General features: G+C 41.8%; 1 protein-coding gene across 7 annotated transcripts in view; it reads right to left on the bottom strand.

Annotated features, from left to right (window-relative positions):
* Positions 1-1,603: 1,603 nt before the first annotated feature.
* PTPRG (protein tyrosine phosphatase receptor type G) overlaps positions 1,604-22,115 on the bottom strand; it is a 610,647-nt gene continuing 590,135 nt past the window's right edge. For all 7 annotated transcript variants that reach the window (XM_037903818.2, XM_037903817.2, XM_037903820.2 and 4 more), the window contains 7 exons: positions 18,586-18,679; positions 17,542-17,618; positions 16,949-17,077; positions 14,453-14,599; positions 12,300-12,442; positions 8,534-8,669; positions 1,604-6,947 (listed from right to left, as the gene is read on the bottom strand). In XM_037903818.2, coding sequence (XP_037759746.1) covers positions 6,801-6,947; positions 8,534-8,669; positions 12,300-12,442; positions 14,453-14,599; positions 16,949-17,077; positions 17,542-17,618; positions 18,586-18,679 — 873 coding nt within the window. In that variant the 3' untranslated portion in view covers positions 1,604-6,800. The remainder of the gene's footprint in view (positions 6,948-8,533; positions 8,670-12,299; positions 12,443-14,452; positions 14,600-16,948; positions 17,078-17,541; positions 17,619-18,585; positions 18,680-22,115) is intronic.

Raw genomic sequence — 22,115 nt, 5'->3', positions numbered from 1 at the left:
CTTTCCTTTCTAATACTCCCAGCATCACCCTGGTTTTTTCACATAATCTGGTAGCACAAGATGCACTGAACTATAAAGAGTACAAGGGATTCCACAACACAACTGGGTCACCAGTCTAAGGCTCAATACTGAATTTGATTAGGAGATGGATAACTAGAAGAAAAGGGTCCACTTTCTCTCTCTGCACCACACGGCCAGCCCAGTTTACCTTGTATCCTGGTATACTTTGTTTGCATGATGTGTGTGCAGATCTGGCTGTGAGTCAGGTTTCCACAACAGTGCTTCTGTCACATATTCAAACTATAACTTGTCCAGATGGGTCTCTGTTTAGCATTTGTTGTCTGTCATGTGTCTTATTCCATCTGTTCAATTCGGGATGGACTTCCTAGCCATTTTCTAGCCAAAGAGACTATATAGCATGATAGTGACTGAGATTAGCATTATGGGGCAAATGCCACAGCTGTTTTTAAAATTCCAGGCTCCAAACAGCATTGCTGAGATACAAGCCTGATCCTACATTTCAGGTCCTCTGCTATTTACTGCTTTTCACCACTCTGACATGAAACGGGGGCTTTGTGCCACCATTTCTCCTCTTACCTGTGACTTACAGTCACAAGTTGCACGTAGCTCACCAACAGATGCTGCAGCATTGTGTCGCAGCTTAGGGCAGGTGTGACCAGGTGTCAGGAGACCTGGGCTTTATTCCCAACTCTGCCGCTACTTCACAACCCCTCCGTTGTTCAGTCTCCCCCTCTCTAGACCACTGAAATACAAATGTCTGAGGTGTAAAATTCAGCAGTTCAGAACCCCAGAGTCCTAAAAAGCTGTTAACTAACTGGGCTTTGAAAATGTCAGTCAGTAATTGTAGTTTATGCATGTGATTTTGCTGTATGAGAGATGTTGACATAGGAACCAGCCTGGTGCTTGCATCTGAAGCTGCCAACATAATTTTTAACCTCTGTGACAACAGAACAGCTGCAATATCTATACAGCAGGTACTAATGTACTATAATCTACAACTGTCAGTAGTGGAAGTGCCGGAGATTGTCCCCAGAAGCCCAAGAGATTGCTCCACGGCCATTAAGAAGGTGGCACATGCACTGAATAGATACAAGCAGCAGAGAAGACGGAATACTGAAATGTTTGCAAAAGGTGCACAACCCCCAGCTCCACTAATGGGAACCATTGGCTACAACCGTGCATGTGCATGTGTGATATTAAAAACATTCCACCTACTTTTTTTATTTTAAAAAGATATTTTAAAGCCGAAACAACCATTAGCCATAAGGAAAGAGAGTAGTGCTGGGCCGGAGCTTGAAGTCCTTACACTCTGAGCCTGCCAACACATACATTAATTCACTCACATGCCCAGTCTCATTGACCTCAATAGGACTCGTCACATGAGTGAAGTTACTCAGGGGTGCAGGGATTTGCTGGATCAGGGCCCTTATCCTTACTCACTGAAGTCAATGGAGATTTTATCTGAGTAGGGATTACAGGATCAGGGCCTTGAGCAGCCGAACACTCCTCCTCTAATGAAATATACACCTAAACTTTGGTATTTTGTACAAATCTGGTAGAAATAACAAAGAAGTCTGTAAAATACATCAAAAACCATACTTTATTTTATGTATAGCAATACAATTTACATATTAAATAACACTATCATAGAATGATTTGATATAGTTTTAAACATAACAAAAAGGAGATTTTCAAGTTACAAAAAAACCAAAACCCAAAACAAACAAAAAAACCCCCTAAAACCAAAACCAAAAACAAAACAAAAAGCAATCAAAAAAAACTTCCCAAAACCAAACACCAATTCTCCCCCCTCCCCCCGGAATGGATCAATGAGACGAACTTCTCCAATGGCTGACTAAGTCTAATCCTATTGCACACACACTGACAATGGAATTGAAAGAAAATCCAACTTTCACAATCACTGCCCCCAAAGAAAAAACGTGTTGAATTCTTTTTGGAATGTGATGATCGTGTTTCACTACTTCAATACACAGAAAGTATGTCTTCACATGTCCACCACAAAAAAACTATGAAGGAGTTGAAACTAGAAAAAAATTAGCTTTATATGAAAATATAAAATTCTATGATTATATACCATAGATACAAAGTTCCCAGAAGATGCTTACCCAAGCAACAAAATATTTACAGTTTTAAGGATTTCTGCTATTTCAAAATGAAGGAAAAGGAACTATGAGTAGATGTGAATGCTTAGTTCTTTAGAAACAATGGCTGCTTGCTAGTTTCAAACGTTCTAACAAAACAAACAAACAAAAAAGTCACTACCCCAAATGTTGGAGAGTTGTGACATTTTATAAAATTGACTATCTCCTCTTTTGGAGACATGTTTATTCTTAAAACTCAAGACATTTTTCTTGAAATTAATTAATTATCTTCTGTAGAAAATGCTTCCCTTTGCAAATATTTAACAAAAATACTAAAAACAGTTTAACAGCAAAGATAAAGTCGAGGCCAAATCTCTTCATTACAGTTCCTTCTCTTCCTCTCTCCATTTTGTGTGCCTTCTCCTTAGATAAGCAAAGTCAATGTAGTTTACATTGTTAGAATGGCAACAAAGAGAGAAAGTGGGGGAAATAAAAGCAATGCAGTGGACTAACAATTATGCCTTTTTGCCTTCATATAAAAATTCACTGGCACCATTTGAACATAAACTTCAGAACACAGGAGTTGATGGCAGAAGAGAATGAATTTGAGAGCATGACTGCAAAATATTTTAGACTCCTACATTTTATTATTTTTTCTTTAAATTAAGATTTTTTTTTCTGAGAATTAGTAATAGGTATCTTTGGTAAAAACTGATATCTATATTTTAACTTTCAAATAAAATGCATCTGTTGAAAAAAACAGAAAAGGATGAACAACAGGGCAGTTGTGCTGTGTCATTAGAAAGGTTGTTTTTCTAGTGTTCCAACAGATTACTCTGAGGGAAGCAATTCAAGCAATCAGATATTTGAAAAAGGATTGAAACCTTGCTGATCCAGTAAATAAATCCAGTAACACAGAATGGATCCACAGGAGAGGAATAAAAGATCAGAATCAAACACAAAGAATAAACTTTAGCCTTTTTTTTGTTTCCAAAAGTCATATTTAGAAACAGAAATGTTAAGGACAAATGCTGCTTCAGAATGAAGGTTCTTTAGCCCTGGGTCCTGCACACACTTGTTCAATGTTTTTCACTGGACACGTGCGAGTAGTGCCACTGACTTTAACAGAACGACTCACATGTGTAAAGTTTAACGTGTTGGTAAGTGTCTGACGGATCGGGGCTTTAGACGGAGAATGTCACTGATTTTTGGATGTTGTTAACAGAGAGCAGCTTTTGCAGAAATTCTTGGTCATTACTAAGGACTCAGTTCATAAAAGCCCTGTACTTCTCTCGCCTGGTCTCCCGGCCGAATACCCTTATAAAACATGGGGAAATAACATTTTCTAGAAAGCGTGTGTGCACACACACCCGAAAACACACACACTCGTTTGCAATCCATTATTCCCCTTTCCCTTTAGCGCAAGTGGTGAGGACCATTGTTTACAGCCAAGCAATGCTTAAATTCTTCCTAATTTGCAGACTTGCACATCCTTCGAGAATTTCCAATGTGTGAAAGGCATCACAACTATATTGTAATAACGATTGAAATGTCATCACAATGTGTGTAGGGGCAGAGTGGTGACAGCAAAAATGTGCCAGTTTGTTGCCCTGCACGCGTGGGACTTGAGACAGACAAATGCCAGCATCTCAGCATACCTCTATGAGTAAGGATCTGTTAACATATGTTCAGTCACACGCAGCCCCAGGGAAACAGGTGCAAATCTTGTTAAGTCAGTAGAATTGCAGCTGCTTGAATGAATGAATTTGGCCCATGCACTCTTATTTCTGACCTTTGCATGGAACTCCTATCCCCACCCACCCTCATGGACAACATGACATTGCCATCCTGCTGGCTATTTCACAGTTGAACATAATAGTAATACACTTCTTGATTCCCATGAGAAAAAAAAGCAAGGGGAAAGTCAAGACATCCATCACAGTTATTTCCCCATGGGTTAAGCCCTGTGTAAGTGTTTCAGGTATGGGAGAATGCTAATACAAATGCCTGGGTTTCAAAAACATTCATCAACATTCAACCCTGTTCCCATATCTCATCTGACTTTAAAAAAAATGGCACAAATGTAAGGAACCAGCCCAAGAAGAGCCGGGCAGTGTCTCATTAAAACAGTCCACTTCCACTCTGCTACTGCCTCCCCCAAACCACACTGAAATGAAGAGTAACTTATTACTAAATGGACTGAACAAATTCAACTCTCTAAATACCTCTGTTAATTTGCAAGCCATTTTGTTCTTGCCAGGACCTGAATTATATCCCCCCCAGGAACTCAGATCTTTCAGATGTGAGCTGATCAGTCCTTCCGTGCCAAGAGCGGGAATTTCCCGGTGCAGCGGCCATTGCCAGCAATGGGTGCACTGAAGCGTCCGGCACCAGCGCAGATTGGCAAATTAACTTCGCTTGGAAGCCTCTCAGCCCCAGCCTAAGCAGTGTGGACAGCAATACTTGAAATGTGCTTGAAGGATTCCTGTTTTTGAAGAGATTGGAAAGCCAATCTGAACTCTTAGCAGATTAGACTGGCTGACCCCTGAGTGCTGAGCTGCCTAATGCTGGCTATTGATGGGCGCTCCACAGCACTAGCACTGAAGGGTTATTCTGAGTCATCTTGACATTTTTTTATTCGAATCAATTCCTTGGTGCTGGACATGGGATTTTCTGATAGAAAACAGGAACGTATTATGCATCACTGTGTGGTATCAGCAGCTATTTTGGACCGCTAGTATCAAGAGGTTAAATAAATTCAGATAAATTCAAGGTAACGACATAGTTGTTTCTGTTGAAATCTTTCAAATGCTTAGAAAACTGGATGAACCAGGTCTGTCAGCATGAAGAAATCTTTCCATCATTAAAAATAAAGGGCCAGCTGCTCTGCCTGTGTAACGTAGCATAGCTGCATTCAGATCAGTGAAGCTACACTGATTTACACCAACTGAAGTTCACTTAAATGTCCTTTCGTATGAAAATGCACAGAATCACTAGTTTATCTCTAACCCGCCAGAAACCCAAATTAATAATTCAACCAAAGAAGTGGGTTTGCCTGTCAGATGCTTACATCCGAGTGAGGGTGTACTGAAAACAGGAAGAAAACCCATGGTTTTACATGTAAGTGAAAAATATGCTGTAATATTTTGACAGCAAGTCCTGAAACATTACAGTGCCCTTTTTGTTTGGTTGGAATTTAAAACTAATGAAAATAAATCTCTATATAAGGGATAATGCCTTTAAATCTACACCAAACATCCAAACTGTCAAATTAACACATCCAATTTTAGAGCAAACCATACCTATTTAGCAAAGCTGTTATGGATGTGCTTAGCTTTAAGCAGTTGCTTAAGGGTTTTGCTAGATAGGGATGGACTTAAGTACTTTGCTCAACTGGGATCAAAATGCACAGGATTAGGGAACCAATGAGGGATTACACCTAAGTGCTCAAGATAACAACACTGTTTAAATAACGTAATTTGGGGAAAATGTTTGATTTATGTGGGAGGGAGAATGGAATCAAGAGGTTTGTACTAAATAATTAGTTTGGCAAAAAATAAAAGAGGAAGAATGTACTTTTATAGGTAGTTATTTTTATTAGTTTGCTTCACCAGTAAATATGGATCAGTACTTTATGTTTTAGCACTAAAATATGAAAATTACACACCTGTAAAAATGGCATCTAACAGTTATGAAATTAAGAAACGCCTGTCTTCGCCATGTGACATACGATTAGGTGTGAGGTCCTGTTCAAGAAATAGTAAGGAAATTAATGTGTTTAAAAGATTGAATAGCTTAGTAATGTAAAATATTGCTACCTTCATGTGTCTGAAAACAGACCTATTTTAGATTGTAGCAGAGTTTTCATTGAATTCGCTATGATGAAAATAAAAAATAACACACTTTCCCATATGGCGGTTTTAAAATCTAAAACTGACATTTTTATTCTGAATAATTGGGGAAGCTTTGAAGCTGTAATGTCAAAATCTGTGACTGTGTCCCAGGTATGAGTTGTTCTATATGTTTTTTGAATGTAATTTTATGTGTTCCATGTGAAGCAATTCTTAGGCCTCAAAGTATACAAAAGCAGAATCTGAAACAATACAAAAGCAATTGTTTCAGCTCCATGAGGCTATTCTACCTTCACTGTAGCTAGTAATCACCTGCCACATTTTATCAAGAAAGGATGAATATTGCTTATCCACTGAATTGGAATACAGAAGACCTACAACAATTAAAATTAAAGCAATAAATATTAGGAGTCTGAAGGGGTGCAGTATTTCTTGTAGAAAGAATCTATCTGGTCTAGCATTCAAGATTTAAGATTCAAGGGTCACTGTAGTTAACAAAACTTCACTGCATTTAAACTAAAAAGTAACGTTTGCTGTCATGGAATGTCAGGGCTTGCTTTTGTAGTAGAGTATTATAGGCAGTAACACTGATCATATAGTGCAAACTAGAGAAAATGGCGGTGCGCTGTGTGAAAGAAACAGAGGTGCAAATGCTCAGTAGGCTACCATTAAGACATAAAATGGCAAAAAATAAATATAAAAACTTTTATCAGTGTAAAAAAGTAATTGGGTTATTGTATAACCTAGAGTCTGGCAAAAAAGGCCTCAAAAAAGTTCACTCCGTCTTCAGAAGTTCTACAAATGAAGTGCCTTTTCAAGATTCCAATTAGACAAGAGACTCCATGCTTTCTGCAGGATCCGGTTCATCACTGACCATCACAGCGCCATTTTTGTCCAGTGTCATGGGACCATTTCCATTTTCCTTAGTGCTCACCAAGCTTAGCATTGCTTTATAAAGAAACTGGTACTGTTCCTAGAATGAAAAGGACAAATGGTTTCAATCCCCATGCTGTTTAAGAGAATGCATTTCTGCTTTGCATTTTCAGTGTAGCTGGTCATGAAGAGTCATCAGAATGAACCCATTATTTTAACATGAAATGCATGGGGCCAGTAAAACCACCAATATGAGTGTAATTGGTAAATGTGGTCAAGAAATTCAGTAACAGATCATGCTCAACTAATGTACTTCACAGGCATGCTGCCATGTTTTCAAATTCTTATAGAATATTTATTTACTTTCATCTTGCTGTCTTCTCTACCCAGTCAATACCCATATCAAGCCAGTAAACTTTAAACTATTTAAACTATAGAGTTAAAATCCTCCCATATTCAGAGGACATAACAAGCAACTGTTGTTACCACGTGAAAGCATTAAGATGTTACAGAGTAGGAAGCAGTAAGTTTGTCAGTTTTGTAGTTTTGTCAGTTTAATGCATACAAATCTGGATCCTAAAGATGGCGAAGAAGACTATCTGGTGAGCAACCAAACACAGCACATGTAATACTGCCTTATATTCAGGGTGACTCAGGGTGACTCTTACAGGAACTGATCCAGTGTTGTCTGGAGTCTTCCCACTGATTTCAAAGGCATTGGGTCAGGCCAGAAATGCACTTGTGAAGTACATTATGTAATGCGCAAGAAACTGTACGGCTTATCAGGGTAAACTTAAGAAGGCCTCTGCTAACTTTCTAGTAATCAGGGCTTCCTTCCAGTTACACCATTTTCTTTTTTCCTCCTTCATTTCATTGTTATGTGTACCTTTAACAACACTAAAATTTATGCGCAATGACTATGTAAAATGACAGTCAGAATGGCGGTGATTTCATGATCTTTGTGTATATTGGTTCTGAGAATATAAACAGACACTAACTACAGATGTCGGGCTAGATTCTCAGATGGCACCTTGGGGGCAGGAGTGGGTGAAGAAGACAGTTATGGCTCCCTGATTCTGGGTCTTAGTCTGGGGGTTATTCTGAACTACATCAACTGGCTATGGTTAGATAGGGTGACTAGACTGCAACTGTGAAAAAATGGGACAGGTGGTGGGGGGTAATAGGAACCTATATAAGAAAAAGTCCCAAAAAACGGGACTGTCCCTATAAAAATGGGACATCTGGTCACCCTATGGTTAGGGACCACCAGACAAAGACAGCTGAAGTGCAGTGCGTTATGTCCGAGTCTCCCCTCTGTCCCCTATGCTGGGACTGTGTCTATACCCATGGGGGACTCTGACATGTTTTCAGTGCAGAGGGAGTGGAGTGACTCCCAGAATCGGGCCCATTATTTCACTAGGGCGACCTCTCTTTGGTTCTGCTGAAGCTGTGGTAGCACTGGGTTGGGATTATTTTCTGAATGCGCTTAATGTACTGAGAGCCTGTGTGGGAGCCTCGGAGCTGCATGAAAACACAAACAGGCCCATTAAGCAACTTCCATTGCTTGGCAGTAGAGGCAACAAGGCTTGGTAATGGACACCACGTTGTGTGCGTGTTTTAATTCAAGTTTTACTTGTCAGCACAAGCCTTCTAAGGATCAGTTTTATCCTCCACTGAAAGACTTACAATGTCTGTAAATACTCCAGGCCGCATAAGATTGATCATCTTTGCCACTTGGAAAACATCGACAGCATTTTCATTCTCCAGTTGTTGGGACAGGGTGGTCAGGGCACACAGCGTTCCGGCTGACACAGCTCCATACCTGCAAACCACAACACTGTCACGGTCAGATGTACAGAGGTGAACCTGGGCGCCTTGGCAAATTGCCCCGGAGCTTTGATTCAGGATTATTCAAGTGCTATAGACACCGTTTTCTTTATTTTTTATAAATACTGAATGCTCTACTCTATATGGGCGAAGAAGTCATTTTTAGCCATTTTAATTGAAAAGCAGCACTAACCATACACTGGCTATTTTGAGCTAACTGTGGTTTCCAATATAAAGACCCATATCAACCAAATAATGTGAACCATTTAAAAATACCCTGCTTGGACTGCACAAAAGCAGAGTTAAATTTCACACGCTGTTTGCGTAGAAGCGTTTCCATTATGTTGGAGTGTATTTTACAGTACGTTTATGGGAACTCAAGCAAATCACAAGCCATTACAACCAAAACGAACGTAGTTCTTCCTCTCCCTCTGACAATTAGGTAAGACCGTCGAAGGCTATGTCTGCACTACGTACCTTTCAGCAACACAGCTGTGCGGCTACAGCCATGCTGCTAAAAGGTACGCAGCGTAGCCACTGTTTGTTGACAGGAGAGAGCCTCCCCACCAACAAAAAACTTCCCCCCCCAAAGAGCGGCAGTAGCTTTGACAGGAAGAGAGCTCTCCCGCCGACAAAGCGCTGTTCACATCGGCGCTTTTCATTGACAAAACTTTTGTCATTCGGGGGTTGGTGGGGGCGTTTCACACCCCTAAAGGACAAAAGTTTTGCCAACGAAAGTCCAATGTAAACAAAGCCTAAGATGGATATTAAGTGCCCAAGAGTCAATGACAAACATCTCATTAACACCCTTCAATTGAGCTAGGGCTCGTTTGTAGGCAAAAGGCTGCACTTCTGGGTGTGACTCAAATATAAAGGCGTTCAAGAAATGCTACTGATACCGATTCACTGGAGGCACCCAATCAGAATTTTAGCAATGGCTTGTGACCTGCGGGCAACGCAGAATCTGTTTGTGAGATACCAGAGTCAGGTCAAATGTCTGTGCCAGGATTGCTGGTATGGAGCAAGCTCCAGCCATGTCCATGCCCATAGCAACAAACCCATGGCAAAGAAACGAAAAGACTATGTTAAAAGAATGTTAAGAACTCAAGCCAACCTTGACTCTGCTTCCCCTTCTATGTTTGTATTGTGAAACAACAGGATTACATGCTATTATTTCCACAGGATCGCTGCCTCATTGTAATATGACTAAACACAACACTGCCTCGGTGATTTCCAAAGATAACTGCAAACAGAATTTAGTCAAAAGTGAGGCACCCCGCCTCAGGGCTTGTCTAAACTACTGCGTGTGGTCAAACTAAGATAAGCAACTTCAGCTACTTGAATAGCGTAGCTGAAGTCGACGTACTTAGATCTACTTACTGCGGTGTCTTCACTGCGGTAAGTCAACAGCTGACGCTCTCCCATCGACTCCGCTTGCGCTTCTCATTCTGGTGGAGTACCAGAGTCAACGGGAGAGCGCTCAATGGTTGATTTATCGTGTCTAGTCTAGACACGATAAATCGACCCCCGCTGGATCGATCGCTGCCTGCCGATCCGGTGGGTAGTGTAGACAAACCCTCAGTCAGCATGGGCTTTGCCTTATTCACCTGTGAACTGCACACCAAACGAGGCCTGGCTCGTTGTCCTTATGGGTTAAGGACAACATAGCTGCCTAAAGGGAGACACCCAAATGCCTATTTAAGGCACTAATGGGCTGATTTTTAGAGAGGCTGATTACCTACAGCGCTCAGTGTCCTGAATGGGAACTGTTGTGTGCTCAACATCTTGGACAATCAGACCACAAAACCCTTAATTTGGTGCGTAAATATAGGCAGCCAAAATTTGAAAATTTGGGTGTAAATTGTTAGTGTTTAACATGAGGTTTGTAGGTGGAGTTCCAGAACTTTTTAGAAATGTTTCTTCATCAAGTCGTCTACCAAGTACTTCCTAAATCCCACTTAAATTTAGTATTTGCAAATCCATACAATTGGGATTAATCTGCAGTTGTAATTATTAGTGGATTATTGGATGCGGCTGTTGCACATACTAAAGGGAGATTTTCATTTTCAGCTACATTTGCTCAGCCTCCAAATCAAAGGTGCAATACACATTATATGCTAGGCATAAAAATAAAAATCACTGACTACGACAAATAAACCAAAAAAGCAATTTACAGAAAAAAGTAACTCAGCGCTTTTAGAATCACAGTTTTGAGGATTTGTTTTGGGTTTTTTTTCTGGGAGGGAGAGAGAGGGGAGCCTAGCATGAAATGCCCAAATCAATAATGGTTCTAATTTTGTAAAGCATAACCTTGAATAATGCAAGAGCAGGAAAACGGCACTACAGACTAGCCCAAGCATTAATATTAAAACTAGCCTCAAATTAATAAAAGCTGCCAAAACCCAACAGAGCTTACACTATGCATTAGTGAGGCAGAAAGGGAGAAAAACCACTTGCCCAGGCCCAAGTCACTCTTTGTAGGAGTTTGTCACGAGAAACTGTCGCAGTAGCAGTACAGGGATGTGGACGGAAAGGTTGCTTTGCAGCAGCAGAATATTAACAGGCGATTTTACATCTCAGTCGTTACTCTGTCTGACACTGAAATATCAGTGTATGGTAATGCTTTTGCAAAATAAGTAAGACCTCAAAGATTTCCCCATTAGCTCCAATGTATCTTGCTGCAACAGTGACTGAAGAGCATGGATGGTCTAATGGCTCTCACAAGAGTTCTTCAAAGTGGTTCCCAGACTAAGAGTTTACCCTGCATGGGCTTCCTTGGGACTTAAGTGGTGCATAGTTCTTGTGCTGGTCCCCTGCACGGTGGTGAACTTCTCCCTCTGAGAAGAGCTGTTGTGGGGCTGTCAGGCACTAGGCTCTGCTTTACAACCAGCATCATCTATAATCAGCTGTTGAATTGTTACTGGGCACACAAACGTGTGGTTGCTTTGCAGAACTATTTGTTAGAAAGCAGCGACACCTCTTGCGGGGGTGGGTGTTTCCTTCTCATCCAGCTGATGTCAAGCTGGCTCCACAGAATGGTTGTAGGAACTGGGGAAAATAAACCCACCATAAACAAACCTCAGCTTCTGTGGCACAAGTAATCCTTGCTGAGCATCTTGAGAACCAGCGGAGCTGGACTTGTTCAATCCTACTTATATACTGTCGAAGTAAAGCCCTATGTCATAGGTGGCACATTAGACCTATATTATTACAGGAGTCCTGGGAGTGGTTTTGAAACTGATTTCATAAAAAAAAACAACTCTGGAGTCTGGTGTAAACTATGGCTCTCATGGGGTTTAAAGCCATTAGAATTTGGGGGCGGGGGGAGTTTCAGGGCGAGTTTCCACAGTGCAGAGCAGTCCAACGTTCATGCAGAGCAGACCTCAGATTTTAGGGTCTGGCCTGAAAGCCCCAAACATAATAAGCTGCATTAAACTCAATTTATTTGCCTTTGAAGCATGACTGGCTGCAATTCAGGGAGCCTAGGTACTTTGATCCTAGTGCTTAGGCCATGAAAACCCATCTTCTCCAGAGAAGTGAGGACATTTTCCTCCATCTACACCCTTATCCAGCATAATATTTCTTGTACAACCTGTATGTAAATGAGAGAAGGCAGGTGACATACTCATCATGAACAATGGTGGGGCCATCCCTTGTTAAGGCCTCTTCCTTGATTACATTGATAAGTTCAAAGGTACTGCTTATAGGGGCATCTGGGTTTGGCCATTTGGGACACTGAAAGTGGCGTACTTCCAGAACGTAGTCATCCTGAAACGAAAAACCATCCTGTCGTTAGCCATTTTAACTCCACATTCATACACTTAGGGATGCTGAGGCTTGATAGCGGGACATTCCTCCCCAGTCTGCCCGTCAATGAAAGAAACGAGAGGGGGCAGAAATGGAAACAGTCTTCTCATCTCCCGGCAGGTCACTACGTTATACGTGGATGTGTGCATCATCCACACCTATGTGCAACTCTACTGTCGATGCGCCCCAGACCGCTGCGTATTCAGCTGTGCAGCAAGCTGACCAATCCTGGGACAGATAGGCTGGCACACAGGTGGGGGAAACAGAGGTGACACACAGCACTTTCTCCCAGTCCTCTCTCTGGGTAGCTGACTACGGACCCTACGCTTCCCTCCCTCCCCGAGGGCGGCATTAACCATGGTGCTGCTCCATGGTGCTACACAAGGAGAAAGCACAGCCAGGAACAAATCCCAGAATTGTTTCAAAGTCACCGGATCCTCTCTCTCTTTGAAGGGGTCCGTGGTGGGGAGAGGAAGTTGAGTCCTCCACTCTGTAGAGGCAAGTTAGATGGGTGGTTCTCAACCTTGTTTCATTTGCAGGCCCCTGGAGGTGTGGACCCCTTTGGAAAGCACCGACATAGTCTGCGGACACCCAGGGGTCTGTGGATTACAGGTTCCAAGCCACTGTTCTATGGTAACGACAACCTTTCACAAACCCTTTAGACATAGTCTGCAGACCCCCCAGGGGTGTGCAGATCACCGGCTGAGAACCACTGAGACAGATCACAGAGCTCTTGGTCCTGCAGCTCCCCGAGAGGACCAGGGCGTGTTGGTGTGTAGCATTTCTGGGTAGTCTTCCATAAATCTCTTTATGTCCGTGGTACAGCAGGTGCCTGTGTAATCCTTGCCCCTGCCTGCATGATAACACAATGCTCCCCTCCCCCTAACTGCTATGGGGGGAACCTCCTGCCTGCTGGACAGCGCTCCACTCCCTAGCCCCTCTCCATTTCAGAGCCATCACTCAACAGCCTGCAGGCTGTGTAGCCCCTGTGAGATTCCACTAGTTGCCATTCAGCTACACAAAACCCTCCCTGGCACTGTGATGCAGAGGCAGGCAATGTGCATGCACAGTGACCCCTTCTAGTCGCCCCCTGTGGAGAGGGGAAGACATTATCCAGCCATGCAATGGCTCTGTAGTTGCCCACGCAGGAGTCAGTGAGATCTGGGTGAATGCAGCGCACAGCCAAGCTGTGCAGCTCTGGCATCTCAGAGGCACCAGGGAGCAGGTTTTGGCCCATACTAAATAATTTTGAATATAATGAAATATTTAATTGTTTCAATATTTTCCATTTCAATTCAGGGCCCACCTCCACATAGGTCTTTCTTAGTCCACTGGCCTCTTCAGCATCTCTAATATTCAAAGGGCAGCTGGTCAAACAAGAGAAGAGCGACCAAAGGTATCCAGACTAAAAAGGCTACCAAAGGCTTGTAACAATATCTTCTTCCCTGCAGCTAAATACATCTGCCATTGTGATATCAGTCAAAGAGTAGGTGTTGTCACTCAATATAAATGTGGTTTAGCAAATGCAGAGCCACCATCATCGCTTCAAAACAATTCATTTATAAAATCTGAATTTATAAAAGGGGAAATGGGACACTGCATCTCAGTGTCTTTTAAAAAATAAGTCAATCAACTACCGTGACTGCTGCATGAAAAACAAACCTCCTGACTTTGGAATCAGATAAGCAGAGATGAAATGCTCTAGCCTAACCATCTAGAGAACTGGAATGCTGATAAGCAATCTTCTTGGAAGTGAAAGACTTGGAAAACTAACTTTTGGGGAGTGAGAAGGAAAAGGAACCGAGAGCAATATCCTTCCCCCTGCACCGGGCACACAGGCAATATATTTACAAGTAAATCCTCCTGAAAATCATTTGCAAACTCTGTCTTATTGCAAAGTTTAACTGAAGGCACTAACATGTTAGGTGAAAGGCAGAGCCCAAATGCACCTATTGTGGGGGTTCACTTTACCTGGGTCGCTTCAAGGATAAAGTCATGGATGATAATTTGCTCTTCATTAGAGAGGCACAGTCTGTCTTTGCTGATTAGGGTCACGGTAAAGGCCTCACAGTTCATGGATTCCTCGCGACTTGGCCAGTACACAAACTCATCTTCTGCCTGGGGGAATAAAACAAACAGATCACCGCAGTCCTCCAAATAGCTTATTTTACACATGACTGAAAAATCCAGTGGATCCAAAAACTGATTTGATAGATAGATATGACCAGAAAGTGATCCTTAAAACTGTTTGTGTCTAAAAGAGATTTATTATAGTAGTCAGCAAGCCTCAAGTAATCCTTCCTGTGCCTCCCAAATAGTGCAAGTCTGTTTTTTAATTGGTTTCAGAGGGAAATGGTTATTTTAGTTAACTTACACTTAACCTTTATGTAGACACAATCTTTCCCAGACTACACCACCTGCTGTCTACCCAGTACATTACTCCCTTTCTTTTGCAGTCAGGTCAGGTACCTGTTTAGAAACATGCAGTGAACTTTAGAAATTGTTTGCTATTGTCTTTAATTCCTATCTATCTTGGTCTCATCCAAACCCGATACTGTCAGGGGAGAGATTCTGACTGACTTTATTGTGCTTTGGATCAGAACACTGTAAGTTGTCATATCTAGGTGTTGAAATTTCATGAACTGAGAAAAAGAAACCCAAACATTCCTAACCCTGAGGAAAACAGCAGGTCAGCTTAATTCTCTGTAAACTTTAGGCTACAGCAAAAACCGTCTACTGAAGAAGCAAGGGTAAATTCTAAATAAAAAGAGCACAGTGATGGGGAAAAAAGGATTAAGAGTTTCAGTACTTTTAATGAATAACCAGCTGTAGTACTATCAAGAAAATATACTATCAAGAAAATGGTTTTTGAAAAACAACTGTGCACCCTAAGTCACTGATCCAAAGGACGGAAGTAATAGTAGACCCAAGGCCCGTGCCTGTTCTTGGATGCAGGGACATACGGCACACACCAGCATAAGCACAGAAGCTAATTTGACATACTACATGGCATTGCTTGCCTGTGTCTCCGAGGACAAGATCAGGCAAATTGCTTTTCCTTCTGAAAAAACATGAACCATTATCCTCTGCAGCTATGAATCGATTTTCTCCCTCTGTGGCCCAGGGCAAGACTTTCAATGATACTTAGGCTCCCAAGTGCTTACGTCTGTTTTGAAAACGGGACTTAGGCTCCCGTCACTCAGGTGCTTCTCGAAAGGTTGCCTTCAGTCTATAGAACCATATTCAAACAGTCCCTAATATCATTGATTGTTCCATAGTAATTTCACCCTTCTTCCTCAGACTAAACTCACTCAGACACAGTAGTCAGTCTGCATTGTCATCTTTCTTTCAGCTCTGTATGTTCAGCTTCACCCACATTGACATTAAACATGTCACAAAGTTTGTGCCAAATTCCGGCGCCTGTTTCCAGGGCAACCCCCACCACCCTCAGCACAACAGAGGCAGAATCTGGCACTATGTGTCCTTCCAAGATGATTTGCCTTCCAAGGTATTTTCCTATCAAGCCAAGTGTCACCTCTCCCAGTTATATCATAATCAGAACTGTTCAGCAGCATTGCTTCATTTTCACCAGACACTCTCTCTTTTCATCAATTCTTTTTGACTTGATAGTGCTTATCTGAACGCTCTTTCCCTGGGAATTCCTGCTGATCCCTTTAATCTCACCGCACTAAGGAAGAATATAAACATAGCAGCCCTCACAACCGCTCTTTTCTTGTAATGAAGACCATTATTTCCCTACCATTCTCAGCTACACTTTAGTCAGGCACATATGAAAAAAATCAACTGTTCAGACCTTAATGCCTTTCAGCACTCCTTCTTCTTCAGCATATGCCAGTTAACCTGAAAGCTATCATTAACCCTTCACCTGTCTCACCTCCAACACTTGAATTCTCCCTCTCTTTTATTTCCATTTATATCCCCATATACAACCACAACTGCTTTCCCCTTCAATCAGAAATAATGTATTTATCCTCTCTTTGATCTCCTTAACCTTAGGTCCCCCCGAGCAAACTAATAACTACACTCTTGTCTCTGTTACCACTTGCTGTCCTTAACCTTAGCCCCCGGCAAACGAATAACTTCATTGTCCCCATCCTTTCCATCACATGGGCCACAAACACATAGCACAGAGTCTTAAACTATCATTTTTGCTCTGCTCTGAGGAAGCTGTATGATTTCCTTCAGTGCATTAGGAATTCAGTCTGGGCAGGATACACTAGTTGAGGTTACCTTTCACCTACAGGAGGATACCATGATTTGAAAGAGAGCAACGACATGGTTGACTGTAACAAGCTTACCGCATGAACCCAGATTTAAGTATATGGCTCAAAATTAGCTATATTTTCAACGGAAACATAACCAGCCTGCATGAGTGACCCAATTCCTGCACCTTGCTATGCTCAATAATTGAAGTATAGTATCTACATAGTTAAGTGTTTAACTTACCAAGCTCTGGTTGTCTGGCAGCATGACAATGATCTGTGCATTGTGATCCCAGATCATTCGCCAGAAGTCTTTAGTTGTATGTGGAAGAGGATGCTGGGTTATGATGAACTCATTGCTCCTGTAGTAACCCTTATAAAGCAAAGACAAAACCACACCGTCCCTTATTGCACCGAGTACTTTTAAAGCCTGACATTTTATTTATAGGAACAGATAATGTTTTGACTACAGCTGAAAACATTCTGAACAACTTTAATTTTTTCCTGTGCTATTATTAATATTTCTACACAAACCATTTTCACTCTGAGTACATTTCCACTTCTCAGAGTCCCTGCTGTTTTCATTTACTCTTAATGCCAATATTTATTTGAGTGCATGTAATGGAAAAATTCATTCCATAAAAATGCTTTGCATAATTTAAATATTTTAGACAATGATATTTTATTAAAGATAGTTAAAAGTTTTACATTATGAAATGTGTTAAAAGTCATCTTTTATACTCAATCATTATATGCAAAATTAAGACAATTGTAGGAATCTGGTACTTAGCACCTTTCAGTTGATTTTGCTCTATATTTAAGTGCTGACTTTCTCACCATGATATAAGAGGCATTAATGTAATCAGTTCCCTTCATTCCAGGCAGTGGCGCGAGACCCACCCTAGCACGTTCAGCTATAAGATGAAAAAAATGATCACAGTCTGGTCATGGCATGGTGCAGAAAGCATGAATTTCTGAGATGACTTTAACAAATCAGATCTAACACAACTCCCATCTCCCCCAGCAGCAGGCCCGCACTTTAACTGTGATAAAGCATTGCCAGCCAAAGCAGAATATAAAATGAAAAGTTGTACAATATTCCTAAAAGGACGAAGTAATTTCAGGAATCAGATTTTACTATAGCAAAGATTTTCACAGCAGGCTGAATGATCAAATAACAGCCTATACAGTGATGGCAGGGGATTTCAGATAATTCTTGACTACAGTGTTCTATTCGCCTCCAATTGCACACAAAACCATCTGATTTATTTTGCTTCTCCGGTCTTTTTCCAGCATTGCTTTATGACCATTTTGCTGACCTTGGGGCAAGCAGGCAGCTGTCTCCACAGCTGAGGCAATCCCTGTTGATTAGTCACCCAAGGACATACATAACTCCCTCAACACATTCTGTTTCCTCCGAAGAAATGTAGTTTATATTCCAAGTCCCCCAGTTTTTTTGGGGAGTGCGATACTGTGCTACTTACTGAGCCATCCAAATGTGGTAATTTACGCAGAGTAGCAACACTACCAAACAATCAACTTCAATCGCATTGCGAGATATTATCCGAGTACAGAGATGCAAACATGACTGCATTACTGTGATTTCCTAGATAAAAATTCTGCCCCACCCCACCCCATATAATTATTCAAAAACTTGAACTCTTCAGATTAACATTTTGCTTGGACAATGCATTATGCTGACACCATCACCAGGTCCTTTTGCTCAGTTTCACCATAGTAATTTCTAAAGACAAGACATCTTTGGCTGAACAAAACACAACCCTTCTCCTTCCTGGCAGCTATGCCTCTTCATGCATAACCAACAGAATTCAACACAAAAAGTTATGCTAAGCAGTAATCAAACCAAAGAGGTGATCTTACATGGCACAACTGATGAGTTTCTGTTCTTCTCTTTGTTGCAGTCTTTCTGAGCACTGAAGCATTCCACATATTTTGCATTACACTGTGTAACCAGCTGAAAGAAAATAAGTAGAAACTGGTTTGATGAAGTTCTCATAGCCCTCAAAATGAAGAGGAAAGTTTTTCCTTGGCAGCTCCTAGAAAAATACACCACTGGAAGAACAAGCTGTATGGTCAGATTTGCTTAAAGTACTCAAAATGCCAATAGGAATCATCTTCTTCATAAAATATATGAATGCTTATTGGATACTAAGGTCTCCACAGATCTCAGCTTTGGCACATATCAACATGAAATTCCATTCCAAGTTGATTTTCACAGAACAGTCTAGATTTAGTTACTTTTGACAATTTATTCTGAAGCCCTGCAGGGATGTTTAGCCCAGTAGCAGGTCTCAGGGAAAAAAAAAAAACAACAAAAGCAAGCCTCTCTCTCTCTCCCTTTTTAAATTGAAACAAGCTCATGCCTAAGGAAGTTTATTTACTGCTGTGGCCTATTGTGAGCCCAAAATGCTTCCAGCTGAGACCAGCCATCTTGGGGCACCTTCTCCAGTCTGCCAGGTTCTCTTTGTGCCGCTTCTGTGGCACAGAATGAAGCTGAGGTGGCAGGAGATTTGTCCTGGAGTATCCCCCTGTGTGGGGAAAATCACTGCTAGTGCAAATCCGGTGAAGGTGGCTCTGGACTTTCTGGACCAGAACTCCACTGCTCAGTATAAGGGGAGGTAGGGAATGTGAAGCAAGCGGTCAGGGGGAGGACAGAGGGAGTGGCAGATCGAGGCTCCTTTACGCCTAATTCTCCACAGGGAGAAGTCAAAGCAGCTTTAATTTATGCTGGGACCAGGTGGTGAAGAATCAGGGAATGGTGACTGGTATTTTGTCAGTGCCAACTCTCCGCTCCAGCCCAGTGGAGAATCAAGCTCCTCATATCTGCTTCTGCAGGATGGAATACCCTGGAGGCATTTGAAGTTTGATGTACCTTATGGAAAAGGAAAGACAAAAGAGAAAGAAAATTGTGCAGATACACTGCACTCCTTTTGTACCATTATCCTCCTCTGAGAGCAGCACTTCTGAAGTTACACAGTTATTATATCAAGAATAATTACAATGGGTCAATGCTGTTGGAAGCAAAAGTATGTTGTCAATATTGGAGCTGGTCCTAAACCTTGTTTTTCCCCACCACAAAAATAATTTCAAATGAAAAATTTTCATTTTAAATTTTTTGTGGGAAAATTTCTAAACAAAATTAAATGAATATGTCACTTAAATTTTGATTAAAAACTATGTTTTGATTTGGTTTTTGAAAAAACAATTTTTAAAAAAATTTCAATTTTTTATTTTCTCCCTTTTCTCCTTTTTTATTTATTTTGCCAGCTAATGCAATAGAATGAATGATGTTGAGGGGTATTGTTTTGTTTTTTCTTTCAATTTTTTCCTCTATTTTTCCTTTTCCCACTCTAACTTTTCAAAACTTCCTCAACTTTGGAAGTTTCAGAGTGCCAGAGTTTCTTTTTACTCTTCTGTAATTTTTCCCAGAGATGGCGAAGATTTGAAATTTTGCAGAGTGGGGAAAAAGGTAAAAAGCGCATGGGAAAAGTGGAAAAAAACCTGTACATTATTAATTTTATTGCTTTGAGTGGCAAAAAAGGAAAGAAGAAGGGGAACATTAAATTTCAAATTCTCAAAAACTGAAATTAAAAGTTTTGAAATTTCTCACTAAAAAAAATTCAAAATTTAGCTGACAACATTTTCATGTGATTTTATATTCAACAAAACTCCATTTTTTAGCTGGAAAAGATTCTGGTTGAAAATTTTTGACCAGCTCTATTCATTAAAATATCAACAAGAGAATAGCAGTTTAGCAATCTCATCAAAGAGATCTCTCGATCAGATACACAATGGGCATTAAATTAAATGGGGCGGCACTGGAATATTCTGCCTAACGATCGATTTGGCTCTCTACATGTATGTAGAGGCAGAGGCAGATTATGCTATTGTGGGGCCCTGGGCCAGAGCAAGTGGGGGCCCCGCTTCACCCCTTTTGCCTGCAGGCCCCCTCCCGTTCCTGCTGGGGATCGGGGTCTGGGCGTGGGGGTAGCAGGGCAAGCCCCGGTGCCGTGACCCCGCTCTCCAGCAGGAGCGCCGGGCAGGCAGAGTGGGTCGGGGCAGTGCCCATTTTTCCAGGGATCCCCAATTGGCCGGGGCCCCTGAGCACAGACCCTGTTGGCCCAGTGGCTAATCCTCCACTGTGTGGAAGTTCTAGCCACGTGATAAACGGTGGTATCTTGGGACAAACTGCAGAACCTTGTGATAAAATAGCATTTAGCATCCTTGATTACCAGACCTGCACTATCCCATCCCCATCAGGGCTATTACAAACCTCTGAACATCTTGAAACAGCCACCATTTAAAAAAGAAAAAAAAAGCCTATCAGACAAAGGTTTCCCCCTTCGCTCAGAACTCTCACTCCAGAACCAAGTGCTGTGTCCCCCATTTGCCAATTAATCCTTCTCTACTGATATTCCAAACCTCTAAGTAACATCAAAGAGCTGCCAATATTCACCCAGGGCAAAATTTTCAAATATATAAAAGTGACGTAGGCCTGGTCTACACTTATGATAGTTTCAGAGTAGCAGCCGTGTTAGTCTGTATTCGCAAAAAGAAAAGGAGTACTTGTGGCACCTTAGAGACTAACAAATTTATTTGAGCATAAGCTTTCGTGAGCTACAGCTCAATTCATTGGATGCATCGGCGAGAAAGGCAGCTGTGTCCACCCTTGTCACTGCACTCTGTAGCTACATGCAGCAGTGAAAGGCTCCAGCGGGGAGAGACAGTGGGGAAAGAAGCTGCTCCCCCTACCAGAGCCTTTTCCTGCTGCCGGAGCCTTTCACTATGGTGAGGACAAGCTCTGGCAGGGAGACATTACACTGCTAAAAATAGAGAGCAGTGCAGGATGTAAATCCTAGGGTTCAGGTGTAGGGCATGCTACTTGCCTAAGCCATACCTCACTGTCTACACTGCTGTTTACACTGGTGCTAGCTGGGCACGCGGTGTCTATGCTCCACCTGCTGTCCTAGTGTAGACATACCTTTAGGAGCTAAAGTCCCAATTTCAAAAGCTCCTAACTTACTGGTACCTAACTTACTGAAGTGTTTTGGTAAATCCCAGTAGGTGCCTATGTGCTTTTTTAGGTGCTTACATCCCTTTATACATCTGGCCCTTAGGAGTCTCATTGGGACATAGGCTTCTAAGCATCTAAGTCATTTTTTAAAATGGGAATTAGGTGGCTAAGACACTTAGGGTATGTCTACACTAAAAAATAAACCACCTGCAGCTGGCCCCGGTCAGCCGACTCAGGCTTGCGGGGCTATAAAATTGCAGTGTAGACATTTGGACACATGCTGTAGTCTGGGGTCTGAGACAGTGCAAGCAGGGAGGCTCCCAGAACCCAGGCTCCAGCCCAAGCCCGAATGTCCACACAATAATTTATAGCCCCG

This window comes from Chelonia mydas, chromosome 7 (genome assembly GCF_015237465.2).
Source record: "Chelonia mydas isolate rCheMyd1 chromosome 7, rCheMyd1.pri.v2, whole genome shotgun sequence".
NCBI lineage: Eukaryota > Metazoa > Chordata > Testudines > Cheloniidae > Chelonia > Chelonia mydas.
The sequence above is the reverse complement of the archived record's forward strand: the minus strand, read 5'-3'. Positions and strand labels throughout refer to the sequence as shown.